Source organism: Octodon degus, unplaced genomic scaffold, assembly GCF_000260255.1.
Source record: "Octodon degus isolate 3935 unplaced genomic scaffold, OctDeg1.0 scaffold00051, whole genome shotgun sequence".
Taxonomy (NCBI): domain Eukaryota; kingdom Metazoa; phylum Chordata; class Mammalia; order Rodentia; family Octodontidae; genus Octodon; species Octodon degus.
The window spans coordinates 2,728,164-2,755,800 of record NW_004524627.1 but is presented as its reverse complement, the minus strand read 5'-3'; the positions used below and the strand labels follow the sequence as shown (position 1 = coordinate 2,755,800).

General features: G+C 34.1%; 1 protein-coding gene across 6 annotated transcripts in view; it reads left to right on the top strand.

The window, feature by feature from the left end:
- The first annotated feature begins 1,149 nt into the window (after positions 1–1,149).
- Positions 1,150–27,637, top strand: part of Msr1 (macrophage scavenger receptor 1) — an 80,968-nt gene continuing 54,480 nt past the window's right edge. For 2 of the 6 annotated variants that reach the window (XM_023717307.1, XM_023717308.1), the window contains exons 1-5: positions 1,154–1,273; positions 11,541–11,647; positions 13,777–13,884; positions 18,044–18,453; positions 22,367–22,553. In XM_023717307.1, coding sequence (XP_023573075.1) covers positions 1,242–1,273; positions 11,541–11,647; positions 13,777–13,884; positions 18,044–18,453; positions 22,367–22,553 — 844 coding nt within the window. In that variant the 5' untranslated portion in view covers positions 1,154–1,241. Of the gene's footprint in view, positions 1,274–9,265; positions 9,341–9,388; positions 9,494–11,540; positions 11,648–13,776; positions 13,885–18,043; positions 18,454–22,366; positions 22,554–27,637 lie in introns of those variants that run through there. The other 4 variants (XM_023717305.1, XM_004633052.2, XM_023717309.1 and 1 more) reach the window with 4 other exon arrangements.

Genomic DNA, 27,637 nt, shown 5'->3' with positions numbered 1-27,637 from the left:
CGGGCTCTAGGCCTCTAGTTGGACATGTGGGGGGCACTGTGGTGGACTCTAGTTCTTCAGCTGGATGCATTCAGGGCATTGCAATGGAATACAGGCCCTCAGCTGGATTGTTTTGGTCTTTAGTGTATGGACAGATTTCCTGCACTCTCTTTGTACATGACTCTTGGGTAACTATTATAAAATAGTCCTACATGTCATTCTATATTATATTAATTTCCCCCCTCTCATACCCTGACTACAAAAGTCTTTTAATTATTACCTTAAGAATGGCTGGTATGGCCAGACATGGTGGTACAAAGTTTTAATCTCAGCACTTGGGAAACTGAGACCTTGCCTCACATTCGGGGCCTGCCTGGGCTACATAGTGAGTTCGAGACCAGTCTAAACTGTGTAGTGAGATCCTATCTCAAAAAGCAAAACACAGCAAAACAAAAAGAATCAGTTTTTCCTATGCAGACTGACTTCTAAGAGATTGTGTGCACTTGTCCATTCCTCCTGTTTAGAACACCCATCAGTGCCTATAAAATATAAACTAAACACCTTCTCACAGAGATATTGGTTGCAAAAACTCATTATTGTAGTGTTGAAATTTTTTTGTAAGCCATACTTGAAATTATTGGAATTGGAGGCAATAAATGCGATAAAACACATACAACTCTAACCAAGTAGTACAAAGTAAAGGCTTTTCTTTTTTCTGGCCGTGTACTTGAAACCTCCATACATCTAGGCAGAGAAATAAATTTTTAATGACTGGGATCAGTATAGAGTTGAAGTGAGCATTATTTGAAGAATAATTTTATTTATTAGACATCAAATCCTTCATGTGTTCTCTGCTTCAGACTTAGGGTAAGTGTATAAGAAAAAGGATGAAAGAAAACATATCGAACATGAATTATTCTCTCAATTTTACATAGGAAAGATGAGATTATGGGAAATAGTGAATGTTTTAAGACACACATAACTTGCAAAAAGAGAAAGATCATTCTGTTATAAATTATGTGGGTTCCAAATCCCTTTTCTTTTCCTTTTAACTTCTCTTTTTGTTAGTGTGTTACGTGAGAAGAGGAATGAATTGGACACATTTAGATTTTGCAAACTTGTGAGTTGAGAAAAATGCTATTGAAACACATTGCTAAGAAAAATTTTCAACACAAATGTGTCATTTCCTTTCTTCATGGGCCAGATGCTGAGATACTATCAGATAAAGATTTTAGGTTTCAATTGCAAAGAGAAGGAAGTGAATGAATCAGTGCTGCCTTCTTCACAATCCAAGGTAAAAGAGGTTTATTTAAGTTTCTTTTCTCAAAACTATTTCTATTGACTGTGTGTACTTCGTGTGTGTGTGTGAGAGAGAGGTTATAACAATATAATCTCTAAAGAAATATTTTCTTCTGTTACTAATATTATTTGGTTATTTTAGAAGCTTATGCAAAGATTTTATAAGGTTTGTTGAGTGAAAAAATGGGTATATGTATATAAATATTCATGAAATATACTAAATATATTGTAGTTGAAACTGGCAAGAAATGTTTGTCATATAATTATACTTGTTTTGTTAAAAATATTGACTTGACTCCAATTATAATTTAACAAACTTTGGTTATTCTATTTTCTTTACTTTTCACATAGTATTTTTAGCTTTAAATTGATGCTCTTTATAATCTTTAATTGCCCATAAAGCCAACAGATGCTGTATATCTACTCTAAGCAATTCATTGAAGTAGATGCAGGGAAGGGATGCAGAGAATGAAAGATTTCATTTTCAGGAGTTCATCACCTAAGGCATGGGCTCTGGTAGGTATAATGTAATACAAGTGCCATGATTACTACTGTGGAAATTTAGGAAAGGTGGAAATTACTTCAACTGCTTAAAGGATTATCAGTGGAAAGAAATCTCTGTGGAGATGTTAGATTTTAGGATCATCTTGAAAATCAGGTAAGTCATACAGAATGACTTGAAGGGTTGGTATTTTTCATGTGAAAATAATGAAAAAAACAAAGGCATAGAACTGAGATTATGAATGTTCTCTGTGGTGGTTAGGAACCAATATTCTACCATTTACTCTCAGATCCCCTCGTGTTGATCTCACGCTACCCACTTACTCAGATCCCCTAGTGTTGATCTCACACTACCACTTACTCTCAGATCCTAGAATCCCCACTCCCAGTTGGGTCACATTGACTAATTACTTAAGTATTTTTCTACTGGTTTTCTGAGTTGTAAAATGAAGAAAATATGGCATTATATCTCATGGACCTATAGCAAGGATAAAATTTATATAGAAAATAATGACTGCCTTAACTGATAATTTTCTGTGTATCAGGCAATTTACAAACAAAAATAACTTTCATAGTTGTACTTTATGTTATTGTTTCGTTGTTGGGGATTAAGCCTAGCAATCTACATATGCCTAAAAGCATAAACTACTACATTCTCAGCCACAAAGTAATTGCTTCAACTGATGCTGTAATTATATTTTATATATACAGAAACTAAAGTTGAAAGAAATTAAAATGTCTGTCTAAGATCACATGGCTAGATAATAATCAGCCAGAATTCAGAACTAAAATTTCATTTCAAAAACATTCTTTTTCATTAAAAAATGCTCTCTTCCTGTTTTCAATACCAATGATGAGAAAAACTGCTATCAAGAAAAATGCAGATATATTTTATTAGACTCAGTCTTATGGACATATTCCTTAGCCAAAGAGTTATTAGTTATACAAATATGTAATTTTTTTAAAAAAATTACCTTATTTATTTCATACCAGGTCTTACTATGCAGCTTGGACTCATAGTGGTCTTCCTGTTTCAGCCTCCCCAGTACTAGGATTATAGACATCCACCATCATGACTGGTTTCATTGGCCGGCATGGTACTCCAGGTTCGGGGCCAGCACAGCATGCAGTAATGGGGATAGAACCTGAGTCTGCAGTGACAGGCAGGTGCTTAGACCTCCAGCCTGTAATTAGATTTTCATTTGTTATTCTTTACAACTATTCTTATATGAATCACAGGATTTATTCTTAAGTAATAAATAATGTTGCAAGGCAAATGTTTATTTCAAATCTTAAGATGAAAATATTGATAAGTCTAACTAGAAGGCAGTTTTAGAAGAATGCTCAAAAAACATAAATAGATGGTAAGTACATACTACAAGTGAATAACTTATTTTCATATATGTATATCAAATGAAGCTCTCTCAGGCTATACAGTCAATGGATATAAATAGACAATAATCAAAGAAATATAATACATAGCAAATAATTACATACCTATCTCTTTCACATTAATAATAAGAAATGAAAGATTCTTGGCACAGTGGTGCCTGTGGTCCCAGCTACTCAGTAGGCAAGAAAATTATTTGAATCTAACAATTTAGGGTCAGAATGGAAAAACACAATCAGAGCTAAACTCAAAAAGGGGTGGAGGGAGAGAGAGAGAGAGAGAGAGAGAGAGAGAGAGAGAGGAAAAAGGAACCCATGGGTATGATTCAAATCTTTGTATCAAAATCTAGTGAAGCATGGGCTCAGAATGTCATCCCAAGGTACGGTGCTTGTTCAGCATCTCCAAATTCATGGGTTCAGACCACAACACCACACAGCCACACACATCTGTATGATCCTAAACATAAATGCTACAATGCAAGGATGTCACATTTAAAACCTTTATGCCCATACTCACTGATATATTGAAAAATATGTATCATCATTTTAAATAGAAGCCAGGCGATAGATACAAAGAAGTCCAAAATAGTTTTTCATTTTGCCAGGTAGATGAACCTATGGTGAACTGCCCCAATGAGCATTTCAAGAGTATAAGGCTAAATTATGAATATCATTTATGATATTATAATTTCAATATAGTAAAATGGCTACACAAACATGATACATACATTTGATGAATTACTGTGCATCTCATTGTGTTAAAATTGAAAAAAAATTACTTGAAATGTAAAACAACATAAATTTTTTTGAGAAATCCACATCAGGTATGTGTGTTCTTTATGACATCAACTATGTAATATATATCTGTCTGTACAAATTCGAGTTTCGTACGAAAAATGAAGGACTTTTTTCCAGTATGATGATGAGTTTTATTTTGCTTATTTATTATTGTTACAATATTTTTATCCTGAAAATAATGGGTCCCAAGCTTGCTAGCTTTGAGATTCTTTCACTGTGATTTTCCTGTTGTTCCACAAACTTTTAACTTAGTGTTTATAAGCTGACATTGCAGCTATATTTCACTTCTCATGAGAACATGCTTTTAATAGACAATCTACATATGCCTAAAAGCAAGATTCAAACCCGCAAGATTTCACAATCCTCCACCATTTCACATTTGATTGGAAATATAAACTTATGTTAACTTAGCTTTTCTCTAACTTTGAAAATGTTACTTGAAGGCACACTTCAATGATCTCAATTGTTTACTGGCTTTTAATGGGCCTCATGTGTGTTTATACTCCAACATTACTTACTATAACTATAGCTAGAGCTGAGATTATCTGATAGTCTATTAATAAATTCCTCTAAAACAAAATGGGAACTGTCACGGTGAAATATTTTTGTTGGTTTTCTAGTTATATACAATTCAGAGAAAAAGAATTGTTTTTCAATGTGAAAATGAAGACTATCAAGGGCTGGCCAAATAGCTCAGCAGACTGAAGTGCCTGCTTAGGCAGAGTGCAGCACCTGGGGTTCAGTTCCTGGCTTGCCATGCCAGCCCTGGCCCTGGGGAGTGATGAGATGGCTTGAGATTGGAATTGGTGGCACGAGCCTATAATCCCAGCACTTGGGAGGTTAAAAACAGGAGAATCACTATGAGTCTCATCTATGTAATGAGACCCTGTAAACTCTGTACTAAATATATAAAAACGAATTTCTATATTAATAAAATTTAAATTTTGCTGAACACTTAAACTGAGATGTGAAATCTAGCCATCTTGCTAAGCATTTTGGCTTTTATTTACCTCTATAACATTAAAATTATATGTGCACAATGATCATTTTCTAAGAGTCCGAAACTCTCTGATCTCTGAACTAAAGAGATGAAAACTCATATCACAGATCGAACTTGGATGTGGGAAGACATGTGAGCTAAGATAAACTGGGAAGACGTACTTTGTATTAGATTGCAATGCCCATTGGCATCCAGAATTTCTCCAGAAAGGAAATGAAGAGGGGAAACATTATCATATGTATCTTTTTTGAAACAGGATTTCATCATGTAATACATTAGAATTTGTACTGCCTTTACCTCACTATAAAGCACAGACTGGGACTGAACTTGTAATTCTCCTACTTTAGACTTCCAGAAGAGCAACCAGTCGTATATTTTGGTTTCCAATTGTGATTCCTAGTTCTTATTTCCCTCCCATGGAAAATCACATAAATTTGGACTTATCAAAGGATAGTGAGCCATTAAGACCCTCCTCAGCCCAGGGGAGCTCTGTACTGTACCTTGGAAGAAGGAATGCTGCACAGAGAGTCCAAGAAGAATCTGATCAGACCAGCTCTGTTGGGTTTCTTCACCCAGTCTATCAGCAGTCATGCCTATGCAAGGAAGCCTTCATAGAGAATCAGAAGAACATAGAAAGTCATATTTCAGAGAGCTTCCAGATAGCTGACTGTGAAGAAGTTCCTGGGGTCAGTGTTCCTGAGGGATGGGGTGATGGAGGTTCCATGGTGCATCTCTCATATCTCACTCCATGCCTCTCTTCATCCAGCCATGTATATGTGTCACTTACATCATTTACAGTAAACTGGTAAACATAAGAAGACTAATCTAATAAAGAGGTACATGAACCCATTTATATCTGTCAGTTAGAAGTTCTGGTGAGAATACATAGGATTTATCACTAACATCTAAAGTCAAGGTGTGAGGAAAGTTTGGGGGGACTCAATACATGTGATCTGATGCCTTCTTCAGGTAGATGCTATTATTACTAGATTAAGGGTAATGACACTCTGCTGGCTCCCAGCACTGCAGCATTGCTCCCTTGCTGGTGAGGAGAAAGTCCTATCTCCATTGAGGTCTTGGAAGTGAACTGTGTTGTGAATATGTAGTAGGAAAACCTGACATCAGTTGGGGGTCACAGTTTTAAATACTGTTCCATGCTTAAAGAAATGTCTCTTTCCTTGAAGATCACATTTTTTTAGTAGCTGAACATGTTAAAAACCTGTTCAGAGATCTTGTGCAGTGGGAGAAGAGGTGTGACTGTGGAAGATGCTCACGCTGAAGCTGTGAGAAGAACGATGCAGAACGCAAGAGAGGAAGGTGAAAGATGAGTTCAAAAGCTGTTAGAATAGTCACCTGGAAAAAGACTTTGAGCCTGGAGGAGATGGCCTTGTGGGGAGGATGAGGACCGGTCAGTTTGTTCATTGTGTTCGAAAACTAAACCACCAGCATCTGATGAGCAATTGGACAGGGAAGATGAAAGAAGTTGAGGAACAAAGCACGTCCTTAAGTTTGGGCAAAAGAGAAATCTGATTAGTTCTGTGAACACTTGCGCACATATGAGCCTGGAGTTAAAACAGATCTGTGCCAGAGCTAAATTGTGAGAGTCATCAGCCCTATACACTGTATTTAAAGTGAAGCTGATGAGATCAATATGGGAGTCCACAGAGACAGGGCAAGATCTGGTCCCTATGACAGTGTTCTTTACGACTATGATTGCCATTTTATTATATGACAATATATCATGCAGTTTATAAAGCATGCAATTTAATTCCTTACACATTGAATGTAATGTAATTCATGCTCTGTCTTCCACCAGAAAACCAGCAGAAATAGTGTACTCAGGAGAAGCCAGGAAGAATATTTTTATGTCATCATTTCACTTAATAGATCTTGGTATTCATTTTCCTTCTACTTTCCTCTACCCATTAGAGATGTTATGCAGACAAAATATGGTCATTTAGGCCAGAACACAGACATTGGTTAGAGAGTTTTCTTTCTGTAATGTTTAATAGTCTTCCTGAAAAAAAATCACAGTTCAAAATGGAGTGATATGTAAACATTGTTTTCACCATCATGCAGTAGAATAAAGATAGATCAAAATGTGAAGGCTTAAAGAGAGACAAAACTGAATGCATTTGGAGGCAAAAAAGAAAATAACAAAATGTTTAATAGATAATATCTTTTGTGATACTAGTAATATTGATCCGGTTCACTATAGCCAACAGTTCTTTCAAAATAGTTTTTCCTTAATTGGGTAGTGCTTTCAATATTTTATTCTGGAGATCCAGATTTATTTCTGTACTCAGAAAAATTAAGGAGTAAATCATTGAGAGATGAGATAAGATGGATGCTTCGAGCTAGAAGACACTGCAGCCCTAGCGGAGCCCTGTGACCCCATCTCTTGCATCTATGGTGCTCATCTACTTGAAACCCCAGGTTGTTCGTGGATTTATGCTTTGTAACATATTTTCTGTTCTCCAATAATCTCACCCCACATTTGTGCTTATTCTTCAAAATACTGAGAAAATATTATCTTTTTTGTACTTCTACCAATAATTAATCTCTCCTCTTCATCTAATGCCTGTGCCTGTGGTACATACACCATACATCAGGTGGTTATTTACAAAGTGTTCTGTCTTTCTTATTAGTGCATGAGATGGCTAAAACTATTCCATACCCATTAATTTCAACTTCTTGCCTACTTGCACAGTGCTGGTGATAATGACGAGGCAAATGACATAACAACTCAGCAAGTGTGTGCAGAAAAATAACATTTATGTGACTCCATTGGCACATAGATTAGATCACTGTATCATAATTATGCAAAATATTTCTTCAAAATATAAATTTTATTATATAAGAAACAGTCATATGGATTCAATAAAGGTCAACTCTCTCTGTAGAAATAATCATAAACACTTCTCTGGGGCATAGACCCCCTAGATTTAATTAATCTATGTTGTTGATGAAATTCATGAAGAAGTTTTCATGAAAATGAATGTTTATTAAAGGCCTGTCAGCAGTCAGACTGCTAACGGCAAATATTGCTGATGGAATCGTGCGGTTCCGGTCTCCCCACCCACATCTGGGAGGCAGGAAGGACTGTGTTCTCAAAGAGAACTGTGAACTTGGAAATACAAAGGAGGGTAGTTTGGGGGAAAATTTTTTTTCACTCTGAAATTTTTAATTTTCAACACAGAGAATAAAAACAAGTAAGAATGATATAGGATTTTTTTAAAAAAGATGATAAAAAATTTTTGCAGAAGAAATGGTGATACAGTGATTTTAAAGGATGACATCCAAGATTGAAAAACATCTTAAGTAACTAAGACATCCCCAAATTAAAACAAAAAAAAAAAAAACCCACATCTCTCCTAACCAAAAGACTGTAATGCTTGCTTGAGAATTACAAGGCTGTACTCAAAGCCAGTGGCCAACTGAGATTTACAAAGTGCAAACAAATGCAAATGAAGAACAGGCCAGAGGCAGCTTCTCAATAACATAATCTAGGTCCATGGAAGCTATGAAAGCATAAGAATGGAAAGTAGAAAAGAGCCATGACAGATGAGTCTGATATGAAGCGTACTTGCCAAAAATTCTCTATCAAGTGCAGCATACCTCTTAGTTCTCCTTTTTTATTTCACACACTCATGTTACTTCATGAACAAAATCAAAGGGAACACATGAAACTAATGTCTTACAGAAAGCAAACTAAATCATCCAGTTAACAAATACTTATGCTCTGACAGTATAGTTTTATCTGGCAGATGTTTTCTTGGTCTTCTATAGTTCAGTCTGCAGACTTTTTTTTTCAGATTTGAAGGAGCTGACCTTTTTTTCATAAAAATTCATTCCTAGGTAGGAGCCAAGTAGTAATCTAAGATGTTTCTTTTTCATTTAACTGAAAATAGAGTTAGAATATCTCAGATATGAGGACCAAAGCCTTGAAAAAGGAAAAGTAGACATCCATAAGTGAAAATATTTCTAGTCATGTATCAGGGGTGTGTAAACACAATCTTTGTGACTCTTCTCTTTGGACTCAATTGATAATTAAAAAGCTTTACCACATAGCTTCAGTTACTTTGAATTATAATTTGAAATAAATTTAGCTAAATTATAGTTACCTCATTTTTTTCTTACTTGCTCATTTTCCTTGCATGGTGGAGCTCTTATCCAAATTTCATAGTACAGTAAACTAAGAAGAATAAGTGGAAACAAAGACTCAATCTGAATAGGCCAATTTAATTCTTTTACAATTTTTCCAGGTAAGTATTTCTGTTTTTGACTTGAAGTCTCACTATGTTGCTAAGATTGATTTGAACTTTTGTGGTCAAGTGGTCTTCTTCTCAGCCTCAGAAGTGCTTGAATCTCCAGGTAAATGGCATCATCCCTAGTATGTTCATTACTTTTACTTTGTCTCAGTCTCAGAAAGAAGAATTTAGGCCCTAGTCCTACTCTACTCCATCCACTTCATCCATAGAAGTCAAATCATTTAAAGAACACAGTTCTTGGACAGATCAGCACAGGGTTGGTAGAAATCAATTTTGGAACGATGTGTTTTCAAAGACTGTCATAGCAAGCAGCCAAATAAACCATCTCCTTAATAATACTTTAAAAATATATGGATAGAAATTGAGTCACATCCTTAATTGTCAGTGCCTCTCCACAAAGCAGGATGAATCTTTTTGGAATGAAGAATCACTCTTCACTGTTGACTTGGATTTACATTTGGTGTCCTGGGTTTGCCAGTGTGCTCCATTACAATTGTGGATGGCCAAATTCAGCTCTCAAAGCTTGAGAAAAGAAATGATCCAAAGATGTTAGCTGTATGCTAAATTATCAATCAAATAAAATGAATATTACACAACACCCAATAAACAAAAACATCTCACATAAATTCTTTCATAGAAAATACTCCTAAAATATTTTAAGACTAGCAGTAGAAAATAATGAGAACTTATTAGAGTGGTGAATTGTTTCTTCTGTTTTATTTGCAATCAACTTTATTCATTTTCCAAGTAGAATTTTAGGGGTTAGAGATGATGGAGCACATGTATAGCATTTTTAAGACCTGTATTAAATCCCAAAATGACAAACAAAAGAGAAATTAGTTTTCTTAATTAAATATATTTATTTTTAATTTTAAGTTAAATTTATGTACGCATGTTATGTGTGTGTGTGTGTGTGTGTGTGTGCACGTGCACACACACACAGTGCTGGAGACTTAATCTAGAGCTTCAGATATGCTCATCAAGCAATCTACCACTGAGCTACATTCCCAATCCTGATTAAATTCATTTTAATTGGCATATAAAAATAGAAACCACACACATTTATGGGATACAATGTGATATACTGACATACTATGTAGACACATTGTATGACATCAAAAACAATTTAAAAATAAAGAATTGGCATATGTTATGTACACATACCAAGTTCAAACATTATGTACTGAAGATGCGTCCACACAAAAAGGAATGATATCAAGGGCTAGGGAAAGTGGGTGGGTAGAAACTAAGAGAATGTAGAAAGGAATGAAGATTTGTTCTTTATGTGTACTGTACAAACTTCCCACGAAGAATGTAAGCATTATGTACTATGCACATGTACAAATAAACTAAAATTTAAAAAAATAAAGTTAAAAAATCTACCTTCTAAGTATTTCTTTATGTTGAAAACATCTTTTATTGTAGCTTTTTGAAATGTGTAATACTTTGCTATCTAGAATTGCCCTATTGTACAATAGTACATCAGCGCTACTTGCTCACATCTTATAGCTTACTAATCGTTTATGTAGAGTTACAAATTCTTGACCACTGCCTTTTCCCACAAATGTCAGAAACTCTGGATAAGAGGCCCATCCATCTCTTTTTATAAGATGCTTAAATTGATTCTGGTACAAGGGGAAACAGATAAAGATATAGATAGTGCTATAGAATACTGATTAGACAAGAAAAGAAAGAAAGAAAGAAAGAAAGAAAGAAAGAAAGAAAGAAAGAAAGAAAGAAGAAAGAAAGAGAAATAAATAGAAAAGATTATTCTTTCCCTATTACTACCAACCTAGTGAGTAGATTTTATTTTCTCAATTCATAAACAAATCCTTTGGTAAGGAAAACATGATTTATGAAACTGTTTTAAATGAATTTAATCCAGAACCTCTGATAAAGGGTCACTGGAAATATTTGTTCCACATGTACATAACCATTTGTTCTACTAAGTGCAATTATCTTTTTTTTTTCCACTGTATGGTAATTTTCTGTCATTTGGAAAATATGAATTTTTATTTTTTAAATGTTGCTTTTCCTAACAGAAAACATATCTACAAAACAGATACATGTTTGTACATAACAGTTACATAAATAGGTTCCTGGTAAATATTTTTATATTAAAAATAAAACTTTCAAATAAATTTAATGTGCTGTTACAAGGGACATGTATAAATTTAAATAATTAGTTATATGATTTTCCTGGCTTGAATTTAATTTTGATGACACAATTCAATTTCAAGTGTTCTGTGAAAGGCCTTCACTATTTAATATACCCATATTATATATTTTTCTGTGTTTGACAGCATCATGGGGCGGCGGAATATCTTTCTTGATCAGCAGGAGGACACTGATAACTATTCGGACTCTGTGAAATTCGATGCTCGTTCGATGACAACACTGCTCCCTCCCAGTAAGCAGAGGAGGGATATGGTGCTCAGGGGTGGTGAGTGCTTGTTTTATTCCAGGGCCATGAAAAATAAATCACAAATTATGTGGCTGAGAGCAACAAGATTAACCTGCAGCAACAATTCAGCAACTGAACAAATCCTGCCTTAGAATCACAAAGGGGGCTGGGAAGGCAGCTCTGTGCAAAGACCCTGGGGCCAATCTCCAGCGCTGCAGGCACTCAGTGAATGAATGGATTTCTTTCATAGTACTGAGGCACAGAAATCTGAAATCAAACTGTACACGAGTCTACTACCCTTCTCAACAGCTCTATGAAGGAATCGTTTCATGCTTTCAAGCAGCTCCTGGTACATCATGGTGTGCCTTGGCTTGGGGCTGCATCACTCTAATCTCTGCTCCCTTTATTTATTATTTCTTCCTACGTAACTTTTCTGGAAAGACCCCAGTCATTAGATTAAGGTTAATTTTAATCCAGTATGATGTCATTTTAATTTGAGTACATCTGGAAGGCTCCTATTTCTAATCAAGATAACTTTTATAAGTAAGTGGGCTTGGTATTTGAAAATATTTTGAAGGGACACATAATTCTGCCCATAAGAAGTGAATCAGAACTTTCAACAGGTTACAGCAGGAGCTCAAAACAAGCAACATTCAGCTCTACCTCAATAGGCTTTTTTAAGGTGGAAGGAAAGAATTTTTTACAATTCTGCCAAGGTTTGAAGAATGAATACCTGTGTCTAAAGACATATCTCAGTCGGAAGAAACAACACACATAAAGCTTTAGAGGATCGTATGTGAGATCCTACAAAAGCAACCCTGGAGTATAAAACTCCATCCCAGGGCAGGTAGATCTTGTGTGTTGCACAAAAGATGGATGTTACAGATTATGAATGAATGGCAAGAAAGGACAGTGGCCTTGGCAACAGAGAATTCTGTGAGATGTTTAACAGGTAGAATATGAAGAATTTTTATGATGAATTAGAAATAAGGGTTCGATCCGTGGCACCGCATGCCGACCCCACCCCCAGGTGCACTGAGCCGGTGACTGAGTCTGGGGGTGGCGGCGCATGCCTGTAAACCCAAGACTAGGGAGACAGAAATGGAGAGGATCACTATGAGTCCGAGCCCTGTAGTGAGACCCTGCAACCCACCCCCCCCCCACACACACACATATTTTAGAAAAGAAATACGACCCAAAGCCTTCAGAGTTAACCAACCTGAAAGGTGCAATGGCCCATCTTGCATGTATTATGGGGTATTTTTCTTTCTCCTTCAATTTCTTCCCTTTTACTTTTTTTTTCTTTACTCTGCTTTAGAAGTTTTTTTCTGATAATCTCTCTTACAATGTTACAGAGAAATATCTAATACGTTGCTTTCAGTTTAGATGCTTGTAGACAGAAAACAAATGTTACTTGGTTTGGGTTAAACAATTAGATAAGAGGGAGAATTTTTAATGGATATTTTGTTCACTTAATCAGAGAAAAGTCTTCCACAACAGCTTCCCCTCTATCTCAATATATTTTTCCTACAATTAACATGTCATTTTATGAATCACTGTTCCACATAAGGCTAAATTTAGAATAAAGTTAAATGATCATTGTTAATTTAATATGTTCTGAAATACTCCAAGTATGGGCTTCAGTGATCTATACTAATGCTTAATAATTACAAATCATTGTCTTTATTTAATTTAAAAATAATTTTTATTTTGCATGAAAATAAGAGGTTTCTGAATATATAAAACTATTAAGATAGAACTTGTAAAGAAAATTAATTTAAAAATAAATACTTGCTTATTAAAATATGGAAAATTGTTACTTGGAAAATTTTGCTTTACCTAGAATATATTGCCATATGAACTACACAGAAAAATAAAATTTATGCTTGTATATACTAGTGCTATACTAAAACTTACCAGATAATTCCATAAAATGAGATAAGCAAAACTTGTGGAAATTTAAGTTAAGATAAGTGGATAACTTTTTGCTTCCTACTTTGCAAATAAGGATTTTATTCCTTTTTGTTTAACCCAATATGTTTGATTGCAACAATGTAAGTGGCAACTACAATTTTTTTTTTTAATAGAGTAAGAAGAACAAGTTTTCTAACAATGTGTTGGGTTTTTTTCTTTAGATCCTAAAAACGGCCTCCAAGAGAAAATGAAGTCCTTCAAAGCTGCACTCATTGCCCTTTATCTCCTTGTGTTTGTTGTCCTGATACCTGTCATCGGAATAGTGGCAGGTACAGTACTCTACCATTCAAGCAGCATTCAGTTTGCTTTAGTGATAGATTCAGAAAGTAGTTTACATATACAAAGCGATCCTCAAATATATTAAATTAAAAATAGTTTCTGTAGTATTAAATGGAAAGAAATGAACTTTTAAGACTAAGAAAAATAGTGCTCGCTTCAGCAGCACATATAAATACTGGGCAAAATATATCAGAGTAAAATGAACATATAATATGTGGAAGTCAGAAGGGACAATTTAAACTACTTAAAAATATATTGTCCTTTAAAGACCTATATATTTCGAAGGACAAGCCACATATTTTGTGATAAGTATTCTGCTCCAATTTAAAAAAAAGAAAAACAACACCAGGGTAACATATGTTAACAACGTATATACTACAAAAAACAAACCTAATGTGTGAATCTTCTATGTCTATTATTGAGAGTAGAAAAAAAACATTGTAAAATATGACCTACAACTCATTTTAATGTTTATACAATTTATATGACTACATGTTTTATGACTATTATTTAAAACATCTCTAAAAATAAGATAAAAGCGCTCTTTTAAGAAATTCATGGACAGTGTTTCTGACAATACAATTTTCTCTAGCTATGTATTTCTCTGGGAAGTCTGAGGTTGAATTTGAGGACCTATATAAGAGTGGGTGTATATACCTCAACAATAGTGTAAACATCATTTTCCTATGTAATACTTTATGGTATCTGGTGTCTTCATGTTTGGTGGATTCTTTATTTTTTAAGGAGAATAAAAATAATATAAAAACATTAGAAACAATTCAGAATTTCACTAAACTAAATGATAGGAATTCAACAATGGTTATTACATTGCATAATGTTGTTTTCAGATTAATTGTTCAGATTACCAGATATAAGTATGCAAAATTGGTCAAAAAAATAAGAAGAAAAGAAAAAGTTCAGCATTAACTGTTTCTTTCAATAGACCAGCAGAAATATCCAAACTATCCTGTGTTTGGTAGATTTGACTGGCAATTGGATTTCTATGCCTTACCACTCTCCCCTTCTCTATGGCTGAAGAAGTGTCTGGCCATATGTCCTACCAAGGATAATTGGCCTAATGAGAAATTACTCCTAAATACAAAGCTCAACTTTCTGGTAAGGGATAATCTAAAGGAGGAAGTACATCCAAAATTCCACTTAGAAATTATAAAAGTGGCCATGTAACAATAGCTATTATTTTTAATATTTCCTGTGTCCAAGCATTGGGCTATAAACTTTCTACAGATTATTTTAATATACCTTACAGTTAACCCATATAATCAACCACTCTATAACTATCCTTATTATGCACACAAAGAAACAAACTCCTCAATAATAGAGACATAGTTCTCATCTATAAATCTGGATCCTATCATATCCTAGTGTAATTGAATTTTTATAACAAAATGTGGTTGTGCATCCACAACAACCAAACCTGCAGGAAAAAATACAGCCATCTAAAAATAAATGGTTCTGATGTGCCTGAAATTAGCCCACTTCCTGATGAACCCAGGTTTTCTCCATGTTGTCTGCATGTGTCATCTGAAATCCAAAGTTCATACCTGAAAAGATGCACTGTTGGAATTATTAGCTGTATATTAGTTAGCATTTAGATACATTTCATTATTTTATCATACATTCATAATAAATAATTGACTAGTAAGTTGTAGGTCAGAATACTTTTCAAAGAGGACTTTAATTAAAAAAATTAGAGTAGTGGACAATATATATCACTGAAATGGTAGAAGTTACTCTGTTTGGGAAATATGAATTGATTGATGAAATAAAATATTGGATGAAGAAGATATTTAACTTTAATGTGCCTCGTATATTGTAAGATGTTTTCTTAATTATAGGATTTATTCCCTATGCTACCTTTTCTTAAACTGCTGAATTAATGTCAGAGACTTACAATGTAATGATGTCTGGGAACAATCTAATGCAATCTGAAGTTAATGTTCATAAATTGCTACTCAGATACTAAAAATACTTCCCTCAAAACACTATAGATTTATGATAGAAAAAGATATGACCCACATTAAGAAGTAAATAGGACCTGTAGAATCAAATATAACTTTCTACCTAGGTCTTTGCAGGGACTAGAATATTGTCTCCTTTATGTATGAAGTAGCAAAGTGAAAAAATGTGAACTGTTCAATGACAATTTTAAAAATGGGCTTTGGAAAATACATGCTCTGGCACTATCCACTGAGCCGTAAGATAAGGAGTTGAATATTTTGTTAAAGAAAGGAAAGTTCAGGCTAGGAAGACAGCTTGGCAAGAGCAAGGATCTCAGTTTAATCCCCAGTACTACATGCTGTGCCAGCCCCGGAACCCTGAGTGTGCTGTGCCAGTCCCGAAACTGGGCATGGTGGCACATGCCTGTAATCCCAGAACTAGGGAGGTTGAGACAGGAGGATCCCTATGAGACATGAGACCCCATATCATTTAAAAAGGGGGTAAAGTTTAAATTAACTTCATTTTATGTTAAACAACAAGCACTATGATAGTCACTGTTTATTACTTAAATAAGATAAATATTTATTACTTAAATAAGATAAATATTAAAGGAATTTAATGAGAAAAATATAAAAAATTAAAACTTAGAATTTAGTTACAATTAGATTATAACAATTATTTTTAATATGAGCATAGTTACAGTAACTATGATCATCAACTTCTGCTGCAGACACCATAACTAAGACACTATCATTCATGAATAGGCACTTTGTAGTTGAGCAGACCTTTAACATGTGTCTATTTGCCTGGTAGGGGATGTACATGCTTGATTTCACTCAGGCTCAAATCACCATTGAGGTAAATGTTACTTTTACCTCTTCCTATGGCAAGAAGTGTGCCCACATTTATGTAAAATGTAGCCTGAGTTAGGTATGTAACTAAGTGTGTGTGTGTGTGTGTGTGTGTGTGTGTGTGTGTGTACTCATCTAATCCTCAAATATCTATGAACTGGTAGTACTACCATATAGAAAACTAATAGACTCAGGTGTGTTTTTATTGTTCCATAATTGTGATTAAAACACACATATATGTAGTTGATAAATATGGATAAAAATTTAGAAAACTAGTAAAATCTTAACCAATACAGATAGTAATAAAATAATGTTTAACTTTTTATTCATTATGTGTATTTTTTTTCTACCAAGTTAGTGTTTGTGAGTTCTTTTCCTTTTGAAAACTATGCAGCACATTGCTCTAGAGCATTTTGGAAGATTAATTAGCTTGTTTAGAAAGCATATGCCCATTTGGAGATATGAGTCAACAGTTCAATATGCTACTCAAATGCCATTGGATAGAAATTTTCTTCAGGTGATAACTTATGCCAAGACCGATAAACGTTAAATATATTGTGAAGAAGCAGCAAGATAGCTCAGCAGACTAAAGTGCCTGCTTAGGCAAGCTTAGGCAAACACAGGGACTACGCTTCGATCTTAGCCCCACATGCTGTGCCAGCCCTGCCCCAGGGCAGGTTGAGCCAGCCAAAGTCTGGGGGTAGGGGTGCACATCTGTAATCCCAGAGCTGGAGAGGCTGAGAACAGGAGGACTTGTGAGTCCAAGCTGCATGGTGAGATCCTGCAACAACCAAAATACATTTAAAAAAAATAAAACTTGAAAAAATATATTGTGAAAATGGAAGCAAATAGATATTAGGATTTTGTTAAATAAATTTGGTGAATTGATACGAAGAACACAGTGTGGTTGTTGAATTATTTTTCAGAACAATATTGGATAATACTAAACAATATTATGAATAATGTGCTATTAAGAAGTAATTTACAGATTATATATAAAATAAAGTCTTTCTTCCCAATACTCTATAATGGAAACAGAGAACCTGTTTTAATATACAAAGAAAGTCAACTTCAATGACCAGAGGAATGAGTTAGGCAGAAGTTTAGAAGGAATTACATAAACCTGGAATAAAATCCTGTCTAAAATGTGAAAGGGAGACTTTATAATCTACTGAGTGTGATTCAGCCATATCGCTTTAAAGTAAATGTTCAACTTATGGTGATATTCAACATGTTGTAATGGAAGGAAATAAAATAGGTGAATGAAATGATACAATATGGAATGATGCATGCACTTAAGATATGTCATAATTTAGTTTATAATTACTTAAATGCACAGCTCATCTTCTGAAGCGGGAAGTGAAGAATTGCACAGTTGGTTCAATTCATGAGAGTGATATATCTCAAAGTCTGGGAAGAGGAAATGGCAGTGAAGATGAAATAAGATTTCGAGAGACTGTGTTGGAACACATCAACAGCATGGAGAAAAGCATTCAATACATTTCAGCTGCAGAAGCCAACTTCATAGATTCAGAAAGCTTCCAAAACTTCAGTATGACAACTGATCAAAGATTTAATGATGCACTCCTGCAGCTAAGTACCTTAGTTTCCTCAGTCCAAGAGAGTGGAAACGCAGTAGATGAAATTTCCAAGTCATTAATAAGTCTGAATACCACATTGCTTGATTTGCAGCTCAACATAGAAACATTGAATAGAAAAGTCCAAGAGGCTACTCTGAAGCAGCTAGAGGTAAGAGATTTTGTACTGCAGCATCACTTTCTGGAACTAAGTCCCTCCAGATTCTATCTACTGAGGCGATCCAGGAAACAAAATACGCAAATACAGTTTTAGCACTTTGCCATTTACCTTGACTCTTCTAGTAATCTGACTAAAAGGTTTTAACTGCCTTCACATAGTACCTTTTCCAGACTCCTACCACAAAGTGCAACTATTATCCATTGGAAATAAAGTCCTTTAAAGTATTTAATTATATATATAAAACATTATAGTGCTTTCTTAGACTGTTGAAGCCAATTATACATTTTAGATTATTTTAGCAGATTTGTACAAGCATTTACCTATATTTTTGAATTTCACAATAGAGCCAGTATTTATTTACCAAAGGAATAGAACTCTTTACATGAATGTCTTGCAAATTAAATTTTGATTTATTTTGCTATTTATAAGAGTTATACTTGTTCTTATATATAAAAATAACTTAAACTAAAGAGTTAAATTTTGAATAACATATATATATATATATATATATATATATATGCACCCTAAGAAAATAATAAGATACTAATGTATGATTATAGTATTATAATAATATACTAAAGTACACATTAAAGTATCTATTTCGGGGGCCTGGCCCTAGCTCAGGCCTTTAAGTGGCTGCTTCCACAAAGCTGTCAGCCTCAGGTTGCTGGAGTTCGAACCTCACACCTCTCCCGCTGGCCAAAAGTGCCCTGAAGGCATTCGAGGAATAAAGTATCTATTTCTAAGAAAACTGATAATCATTATTAGTGAGAAAAACAGGAAAAGAGAAGCACTTTTTATTTCTTTTTTATTCTTTTGAATTTTATGTTTTTGTTTTTGTTTTGTTTTGTTTTTTTTCTTTAGACGAATCTTGCATGTTTATATCTGGAACTTGAACAACTAATTTGAAGATAGCATCATGCAATACAGCAACAATTGTCGAATTCCTATTACTTTGCTTAGTGAAACTTTGTATTGTTTCTAAAGCTGTTTTTTCTATCACTATTCTGTATTCTTTTTTAAAAAAAGCTGCAAAATGAGCAGATATTCCTTTATATGGCTGCCAAGCAGAGCAAGACTTACTCAAGAAAAGCTTTCCATAGAATGTTTTTATAATGGACCAGAAGCAAACACTTTAGGCTTTGGGGACCCTACATTTCTGTCACATCCACATTTAAAATGAAAGTATCAAACATAGACAATACATACAGAAATAGAAAAAAGGTTTGGGCCAACAACTATTTTTTATTTTATGTATTTAGAGCAGGGTCTACAGTGTCTCACTATACAGATCAGACTCCTAGTGATCCTCCTGTTTTCATCCTTTTAAGCTCTGGGATTATAGGCATCTGCCACCAAACCCAGTCTCAGTTGCCTCTCAATGTGCCCTGGGGGCAGGGTCATCATCGTACACTGAGGATAGAATCCCAGTCCTTGTGCCTGCCTAAGCAAGCACTTTAGTCCCCTGAGCTACCTGGCCAGCCTCCAACAACCATTCATCTATAAAAATAGTCTATAGATTGAACTTGGCCCATGAGCTATGATTTTATGACTTCTGTCTAGAGCATTCTATACCAACTCTGATTAAGATCTGGATTACTCTGCAGTTATAAGTAAGAAATGAAGAAACATAATGTGTATTTTAAATTGTATCATATGCTGAGTGATTATATTTGTTTTTCCATGAAAATGAAATGCTTAACAGTTCTCTACCCATGTGAAAAATAATTATATGACTAAAATATGTAGTACTTCAGACTGTAATGTGAACCCTTTGTTTCCACCATTGGTTAAGTAACCCCACTATCATTGGAATAAATCTAAGTTGAGTAGATCCATTCTTAGAAAGGTTATTTTCTTTATAAAATCATTAGTAAAACTAGTGATTTTTTTAAATTGAAGAGCAAACATACATCTCTAAAGTTATCGCAGCATATGAAAACCGTGGAATTATCAACTGAAAGCAAATTAAACAAGTTAAATCCTTCTTCTGTATAATTTTTGAGATTAAATCATTCAAAACTTTGAAATTTTTACATCCTCCTCCTTTTAAAGTGTTTCAATATATGGCACCACTGTTTAACCGTTGATTTCGTTGGAAAACTCATTTTAGCAATAACTATAATATTTAGCTCCTTTTCCTGCTTACTTTTTCAAAATCTGGTAAGCAGTGTTTCCTACATTATTAATAACAATGTATTCATTTTAAATATGGTGTAAAAAAGAAATTGTCCAGGGGTATGAGTGATGTGAAAGACAGAAGACAAAATGTTAGTTATGATAGACTTTGATTAACCTGAAAAGAACTATCACTTTATGTACAAATTAAATCAGAAGCAAAAGAAAAGATGGACAAAGTGAAGAAAAAGGCACATTTACTGTGGTAAAGTGCCAAGCTCAGAAAAAGTGACAGAGTATCTTTGAGCTCACACTGAGTGACACTGTGCAATAACCTCAGAAACCTTTTGGAAGGCAAATTTCCAGTGAAAGAAAAAGTAAGTTAAATGAGTGGCCATATAAATAAATGATCTTTGAAAAAGTCTGTAAGTAATACCAACGTTTATCATAATTTGAAAGAAAAGGGAAGAAAACTGATACTACATATGGATGGTAGAGGTGGAATATATCATCTCCATATTTCAGAGGAGAGACTGTAAGACCACAAAACTAAGTGTGTGCTTCCAACAATGCTACTGTTAGCAGAGCGTGGAAAGTGTGCATCAATATGGTATAAGGTTTTGAAAATGTCGAATGCATTTTCCACCTCCCAGTAAAAGTAATTCCAAGAGAAACTTAGCAAATGTGAGCATCATGTAGTTTTCAGAGACAATTCCAAGTTTCTAAATAGCAAAATCACTTGCTAGTTTTCAAACTCTTATTCTGTGGATATCTGGAAGTATATGACACATTTGCAACAATTTTTAGTCACTTGAATGAAATTGATCTCATGATGAATATATGCTGCAATGAAACTCAGTTTGGATAGTTAATATATGCTACTAATAAAAAGGAACCTATAAAGTATCTTAAAATTTTTTAAATATCTACAGTATAATTCCACTACATAATTGAAAATAAGTCTGTCTTGAAATTTTATAGGTAAATATTATATAAAACAAATAGTATATAAAACAAATCAAAAACACGTTCCAGACCATGGTGCTTTTATCTCTCTTTCACAAATGCTCTATGTGTCTGTGTGTGCAGGTATGTAAATATACACAAAATATGTTCACAGTTGATAACACATAGTATTTTTTTTTTGAGGCACCAGGTACTGAACTCAGGCCCTTGTGCCTGCCAGGCAAGCACTTATTCTACCTAGCCATCTCCCCGGCCCAACAGATAATATTATTAAAGCCTTAAATGCAAAGATGATAGGAATTGAAAGTAAAATGCAAACACTATGCTACTTTGAGGTTTTATTGAATATGAAAATTGATTCTTAATAGTATCACTAAGAATTAAGTTAAACTGGTTATTTCTGTAAAACAATTTAGTGTATGAATTTTAAAAATTAAAGGAATTGAAATATTTTGCCAACTTAAGTGTACTCTAAAGAAATCTCACTTCAGGTAAATGAAAAATCATATTACAAGTTTTAATTTTTATTTTTACAGTTTGATATCTAAATATTTGGGAATAGAAACCTCCCTCACATACACATTGACATGATTTGGGAGAGAGAAGCTTTGGTTGGCCAGCAAAATTTTGTATATTTAGTCAAAAGAGGAAATGCTTCACAAGCACTAAAGTACAATTTTAAAGTAGTTTTCTAAGTCTCATATTCTGTGGCGTCTCCATAATATATTTTATAGAATCCTGAACTTCCAAGGCTTCTTCACCTTATATGTTTGATAATTATATTGTAACAAAAATTGTGATTACTCGCTGTGCTTCACAGAATATTAGTGCGTTGGAGGAGCATATATACAATGCATCAGCAGAAATTAAGTCTCTGAAAGAAGAACAAGAGCTTGTGGAAGAGGAATTAAGGAAAGAATTGAAAGTGCTGAATAATGTCACCAATGACCTCAGACTGAAAGATTGGGAACATTCTCTGACACTGAAAAATATCACTTTGGTGCAAGGTAAAATGTTTTGTTGTTTCCCTAGAGAATAACATGTATTAAAGTGATAAATGCAGAAGTTTGGGATTTGAAATTCTGTGGTTTAAAATAAACATTTTAAGTGTTTATTATAACTCCACAGATAGAATGTTAAGGTCAGATCAAACATGGTAAGGATAACCTGTGTTTACCATCTAAAGAGAAAGGGATAAATTCATACCTTAAAATCCAGGGAATATCTTATTGATAAATATACCCAACTGTGTTAAAGACCAATATAAGTTTTATATAAGTACAGAGTACTTTGTATGTCCACAGACTGTCTATTAATTTTATTTTTCAAATTTCCAGTTCTTTCTTTTTTCTTACCTGACTTACTATACATTAGGTCTTTTGAACACTCTATGAAATAATAATTTATAGATTTCTTTTGCAGTTCTTGTTAGTAAATCTAGGTGAATTCCCTATTGCTGATTTTTACATATTTATTTTTTGTGTATTTAGTACATGGTCTACAGGATCTATAGAGTCTCACTACACAGGTAGGACTCGTAGTGATTCTCCTGTTTTCAGCCTCTCAAGCGCTGGGATTACAGGTATGCACCACCAACCCCAGTCTCAATTGCCATCTCAGTGGGCGGGACTGGCACTGCGCACTGGAGATCAAACCCTGGCCTCTGCACTTGGTCTAAGCAGGTGCTTTAGTCCACTGAGCTATCTGGCTGGCCCAATTGCTGATTTTTAATAAGCACAAATCATATATATTTTCATACTATCTTTCAGTTAGATTTGTGCAGTAGGTATTTTCCACATTTTATTTTCAGATTTTGGGAACATTTGTATTTTTATTTCTTTGCTATAATAATTTCTTTTTACTATATTTGTTTCTATCATCATATTTTTATGTTGTGTTTTTCCAATTTGTTTTACATTTCTTCTGCTATCTTTTCTTGTCTGTCTTTGAATTGATTGCGATTTTTATTTTATTGAATTTTTCTATCAATATTACCACAAGGACTTTAGAAACTGTATTGTATATTACTATTTTCTTAACTACGCCTGAGAAATGTATTCTGATAAGGTGTAAAGTTGATCAACATCAAAATGTGTCATTCTAAAATATATAACGAACCTAAAATACTTTGTTCAACAATTTCTTTTCCTAGTTTTCTGCTGATCATGAATGTAGTTCATTTCTATTTCTCAGAGACTAAGAATTCAGACAACACCAGAGCATTTTTTTCCATAAAGAGAGTATTTATTTAGATTTGCCTGTGAGTACACCACTTGTCTCACTTTCTAAATAAGTCTTGGCTACCTCTTCTAGAGTAATTGTTTTTTATTTGTTTGTTTGTTTTTCTGCTTAAAGTACACATTTTTAAAGTTAACTCAGTGAAAGCCCATTGATGGTGAAAACATTTTACTTTTTTTTCTCTGTTTTAAACTTGATCTTTAAAATTACCTTACATATGCACACTTCCTTGGTACTGTTGTTCCTCAGAATCACTGGGATATTGGTTCCAGTGCCCACATACACACAAAAATTCTGTGGCTACCCAAGTCTCTCCTTCTGCATACTTTGCATCACTTCTAGATTAAGTCTAAAACTTAATATAAAGTAAGTACTATTAAAATGTCATCATATTGTATTAGTTAGGGGTAACATAAAAATACATTTTCATATGCAGTGCAGATACTTTTTTCTTTTAAGTAGGTGGTTCATGAATCTTGGATATAAAATCTTGGAATACAAAAGACTGATTATCTTTTTTCTTTTTCTTTCTTTTCTTTTTTTTTTTAACGGAACCCAGGATTGAACTCAAATCCTTGCACTTGCCAGGGAAGCGCTTATTCTACTGAGCCAACTCCCCAGCCCCTAAGACTGATTATCTTTCAAAGAATTTTTTCCCTGGCTTCTTGCCAGGGGAAAAGAAGCTGCTCTTGAAATGACTGTTACACATTTAGCTCAACAGATTAAAATGCCTGCTTAGGCAGACATAGGGTGAGCCAAATAGCTCAACGGATTAAAATGCCTGCTTAGGCAGACACAGGGACCACCATTCGACCCCCAGCATGCTGTATCTTGCCAGCCCTGGCCCCTAGGGGCACACTAAGATGTGATTGAGGCTGGGTATGGTGGTGAGCACCTGTAATCCCAGTGCTTGGGAGGCTGAAAACAGGAGGATCACTAGGAGTCTTATTTGTGTAGTGAGACCCTGTAGACCCTGCACTAAATACATTAAAAAAATCATGATATTGTTTGAGAAATCTACCTATTTGACATTTGTTCTATTTTCTAGATCAGTGGGTTTATATATATCATCAATAGGAACATTATGAGTTTTCATATCTTTGAATATTGTTTCTGCATAATTCTATCCTTCCCTCTGTAACTCTGAAGTCATGTCAGATCATTCTTTCTTTGATGCTTGTTAAACTCTATTTCAAGATTTCAATATTTTTATTATCAGTAATTAAGAACAGAAACCAGGAACTTCATGAGATTTCATTTTATATATACTAGCCTAAGAAAATTAAAAAGTTTCATAATCTACATGTTGACAAAAATACAAGTCCCAAGAGATTACACTGTATAACTTCTGATATTAATGCTCACAATTTAGTGACATTAATTAATATAAGTGGATACCCACATACATATTTAATAAGAACAGTTATTTTTAAGTGAAAGAATAAGAAACATCAAATTCATATTTATATATGAAAAGCAAATAGATGGAGGAGATAGGGAGCATTTAAGTAGATATCAATTTCCTGAGTTGCAATGTTTTAGGAGTGTTCTTGTTATTGTACTTTATATGTTATGTAGCAGCCAAACTACACATGTTCTTTATTAGTAGGAATTTAAATTACTCATCTTTTCATTAACAATTAGGGTCCACTTTTGATTTCAAATAAGCATCTCCAACTCTTCAAATCCAAAAACCAAACCCTTGACCCTTCACTAACTCACCCCCAATAACTATAAAGTCTGTCACTGGTCCTGTCTTTTTGTCAGTTGTATCACTCTCCCTCCAGTTACTCACTTCAAGATCCTAGAAACTGTCTTTTACTTTTCTCTCAGTCTCTCCTACAATCCATCGATTAATCTTAATCCTACTGGTATGCAATATTTCAAATAAAATTTCTCAATATCTCTTCTACTCCTCTAATCTTATAAGATTAATGGGCAATTCATTCCAGCCTGGTCCACTATATCAGCCTCCAAAATATCCATGGTGACCTACTCTTCACCCATTCTATGTAGATGAAAGAAGTATTATTATAAAAACTCCTAATAAAAACCTCACACACATTATTAGATCATTCCTCTGCCATCCTTATGACTTTCCATTATCCAAACTTTGGCTTTAGAATAGAATCTAAACCCTTTTGGATTTGACACCCACCTTTTCTACCCTCATTTAAAAATTTTCCCTTTGACATTTTTTGTCTAGCTTATAAATGTGGAAAAAATGGAAATACCATGAAGATTAATCATTGGAGTTTCTAAAAAATGCATTGAGTTTTTAATTAACTATTTTATATATGAAGAAAAGTTCATCTAATGAGTAATGGAACAATAGATAACAAATTTAGGTCAAACAACTTTGAAATATTATAGCATAAAGTATCATGAATAAGTGTCCTAACACTGGCTTATTCAATAAAGGTTAAGATTTTAGGCCATTCAGTGCCTCTCCTCTGTATAGCTATACTGCTTTAAACAATTTTAAGACCTCTTCTTGTTCAGACATACCTAAATCAGTGAGCAAATAAACAGACCTTCAGACAAATAGGCTTAAATAGCAGTGGCCTAGGAGATTTTTCAGGATACTTTTTTTTTGCATATTCTAAAGCAATCTGGATATGAAACTATTCTGAAGATAAAATAGAAAATTAATAATTTCTCAGATTAGTAATCTCTTAGTTATTGTGGATTGATCATGTCTGCAATCTCTCAAACAAATGTTTGGTGAAAGTAAAATAAAGAAGCAAATGAAATGAGTTCAGGGCTATGGGAGGATCAAAGCCCTCTCATGAAATTCTAATCTCTTACGGCTAAGACCAAGACTTTCTCTGGGTGGCCCATATTTATTTAGTCATCAGAAGGAAGAGGATAACTCAAGAAGAGCAGAACCACTCAAGGACTTCTCCAAGTAAGAAAAGTTAACCTACCCAGGAGTGAGATTTCAGAGGCTGCAGTCTTTATCTAGTTGAGGTTGTATCCACCTGGATCCACCTGCCCTTCATTGCGATCATATCCTTTGAGTCTTTCTGGCTTCACCCACCATTGCATGCCTCACTAGGGATTACTGACTCACAGAGGTAGACATAACTATAAATCGGCTGCCCACTTCTAGACAACAGCCTGGGTGTTAGATTCACAAGCAAAAATAAAAAGCCCATTGGTTAATTTCAGTTCTGCTCAAGGCAACTTTGTAGTGATCTCCATAAAATAACCATAATGAACAAGACATGGGAAAACATCTCTCTGGAAACATATGTTATTAATGTTTCTGTATTCTGAGGATTTTAAATGATATGATACACCTGGGTTGCTCTTTGAGAAATTGGTGAGTGTAATTGTTGAATAGTCTAAATTGGTACATTTCTTGCAACTACAAAGAAGTCTTAACTTTTCTTCCAAAATAAAATCATGTAGAGAAAGTAAATAGGATTTCATATGGATATTTTATTAAAACAATTGTTTAAATGATTGAAAAAATGAATTCTTGTAGCTTAAAGAGAAAAGTATACGTTTTACCAATATTAATTTTACTTGTTTTGTTGTAAGTCATCAAGAGCTGATAGCTAGCATTATGTCCAATTATTAATGTGGAGAGTTCTTGGTTAATGTGTTTATTGAACAGAATCTCAAAGATGCTGAATAAAAACAAAGAAAGTGACTACAATATACTTTTAGTCTTCTGACTTACACGTCTCTATTTTTTCTTCTATACGGTGGGATTAAGTATATTTTATTATAAAAGTTTCCACTTTTAAGAAAAGTCAACATGTAGGAAGTATGAGAGTTCCATATACAAAATCCATTTAGACCAGAAAAAAAGTCTAGCATTAATTCAACTGCAGGGCCACGGGAT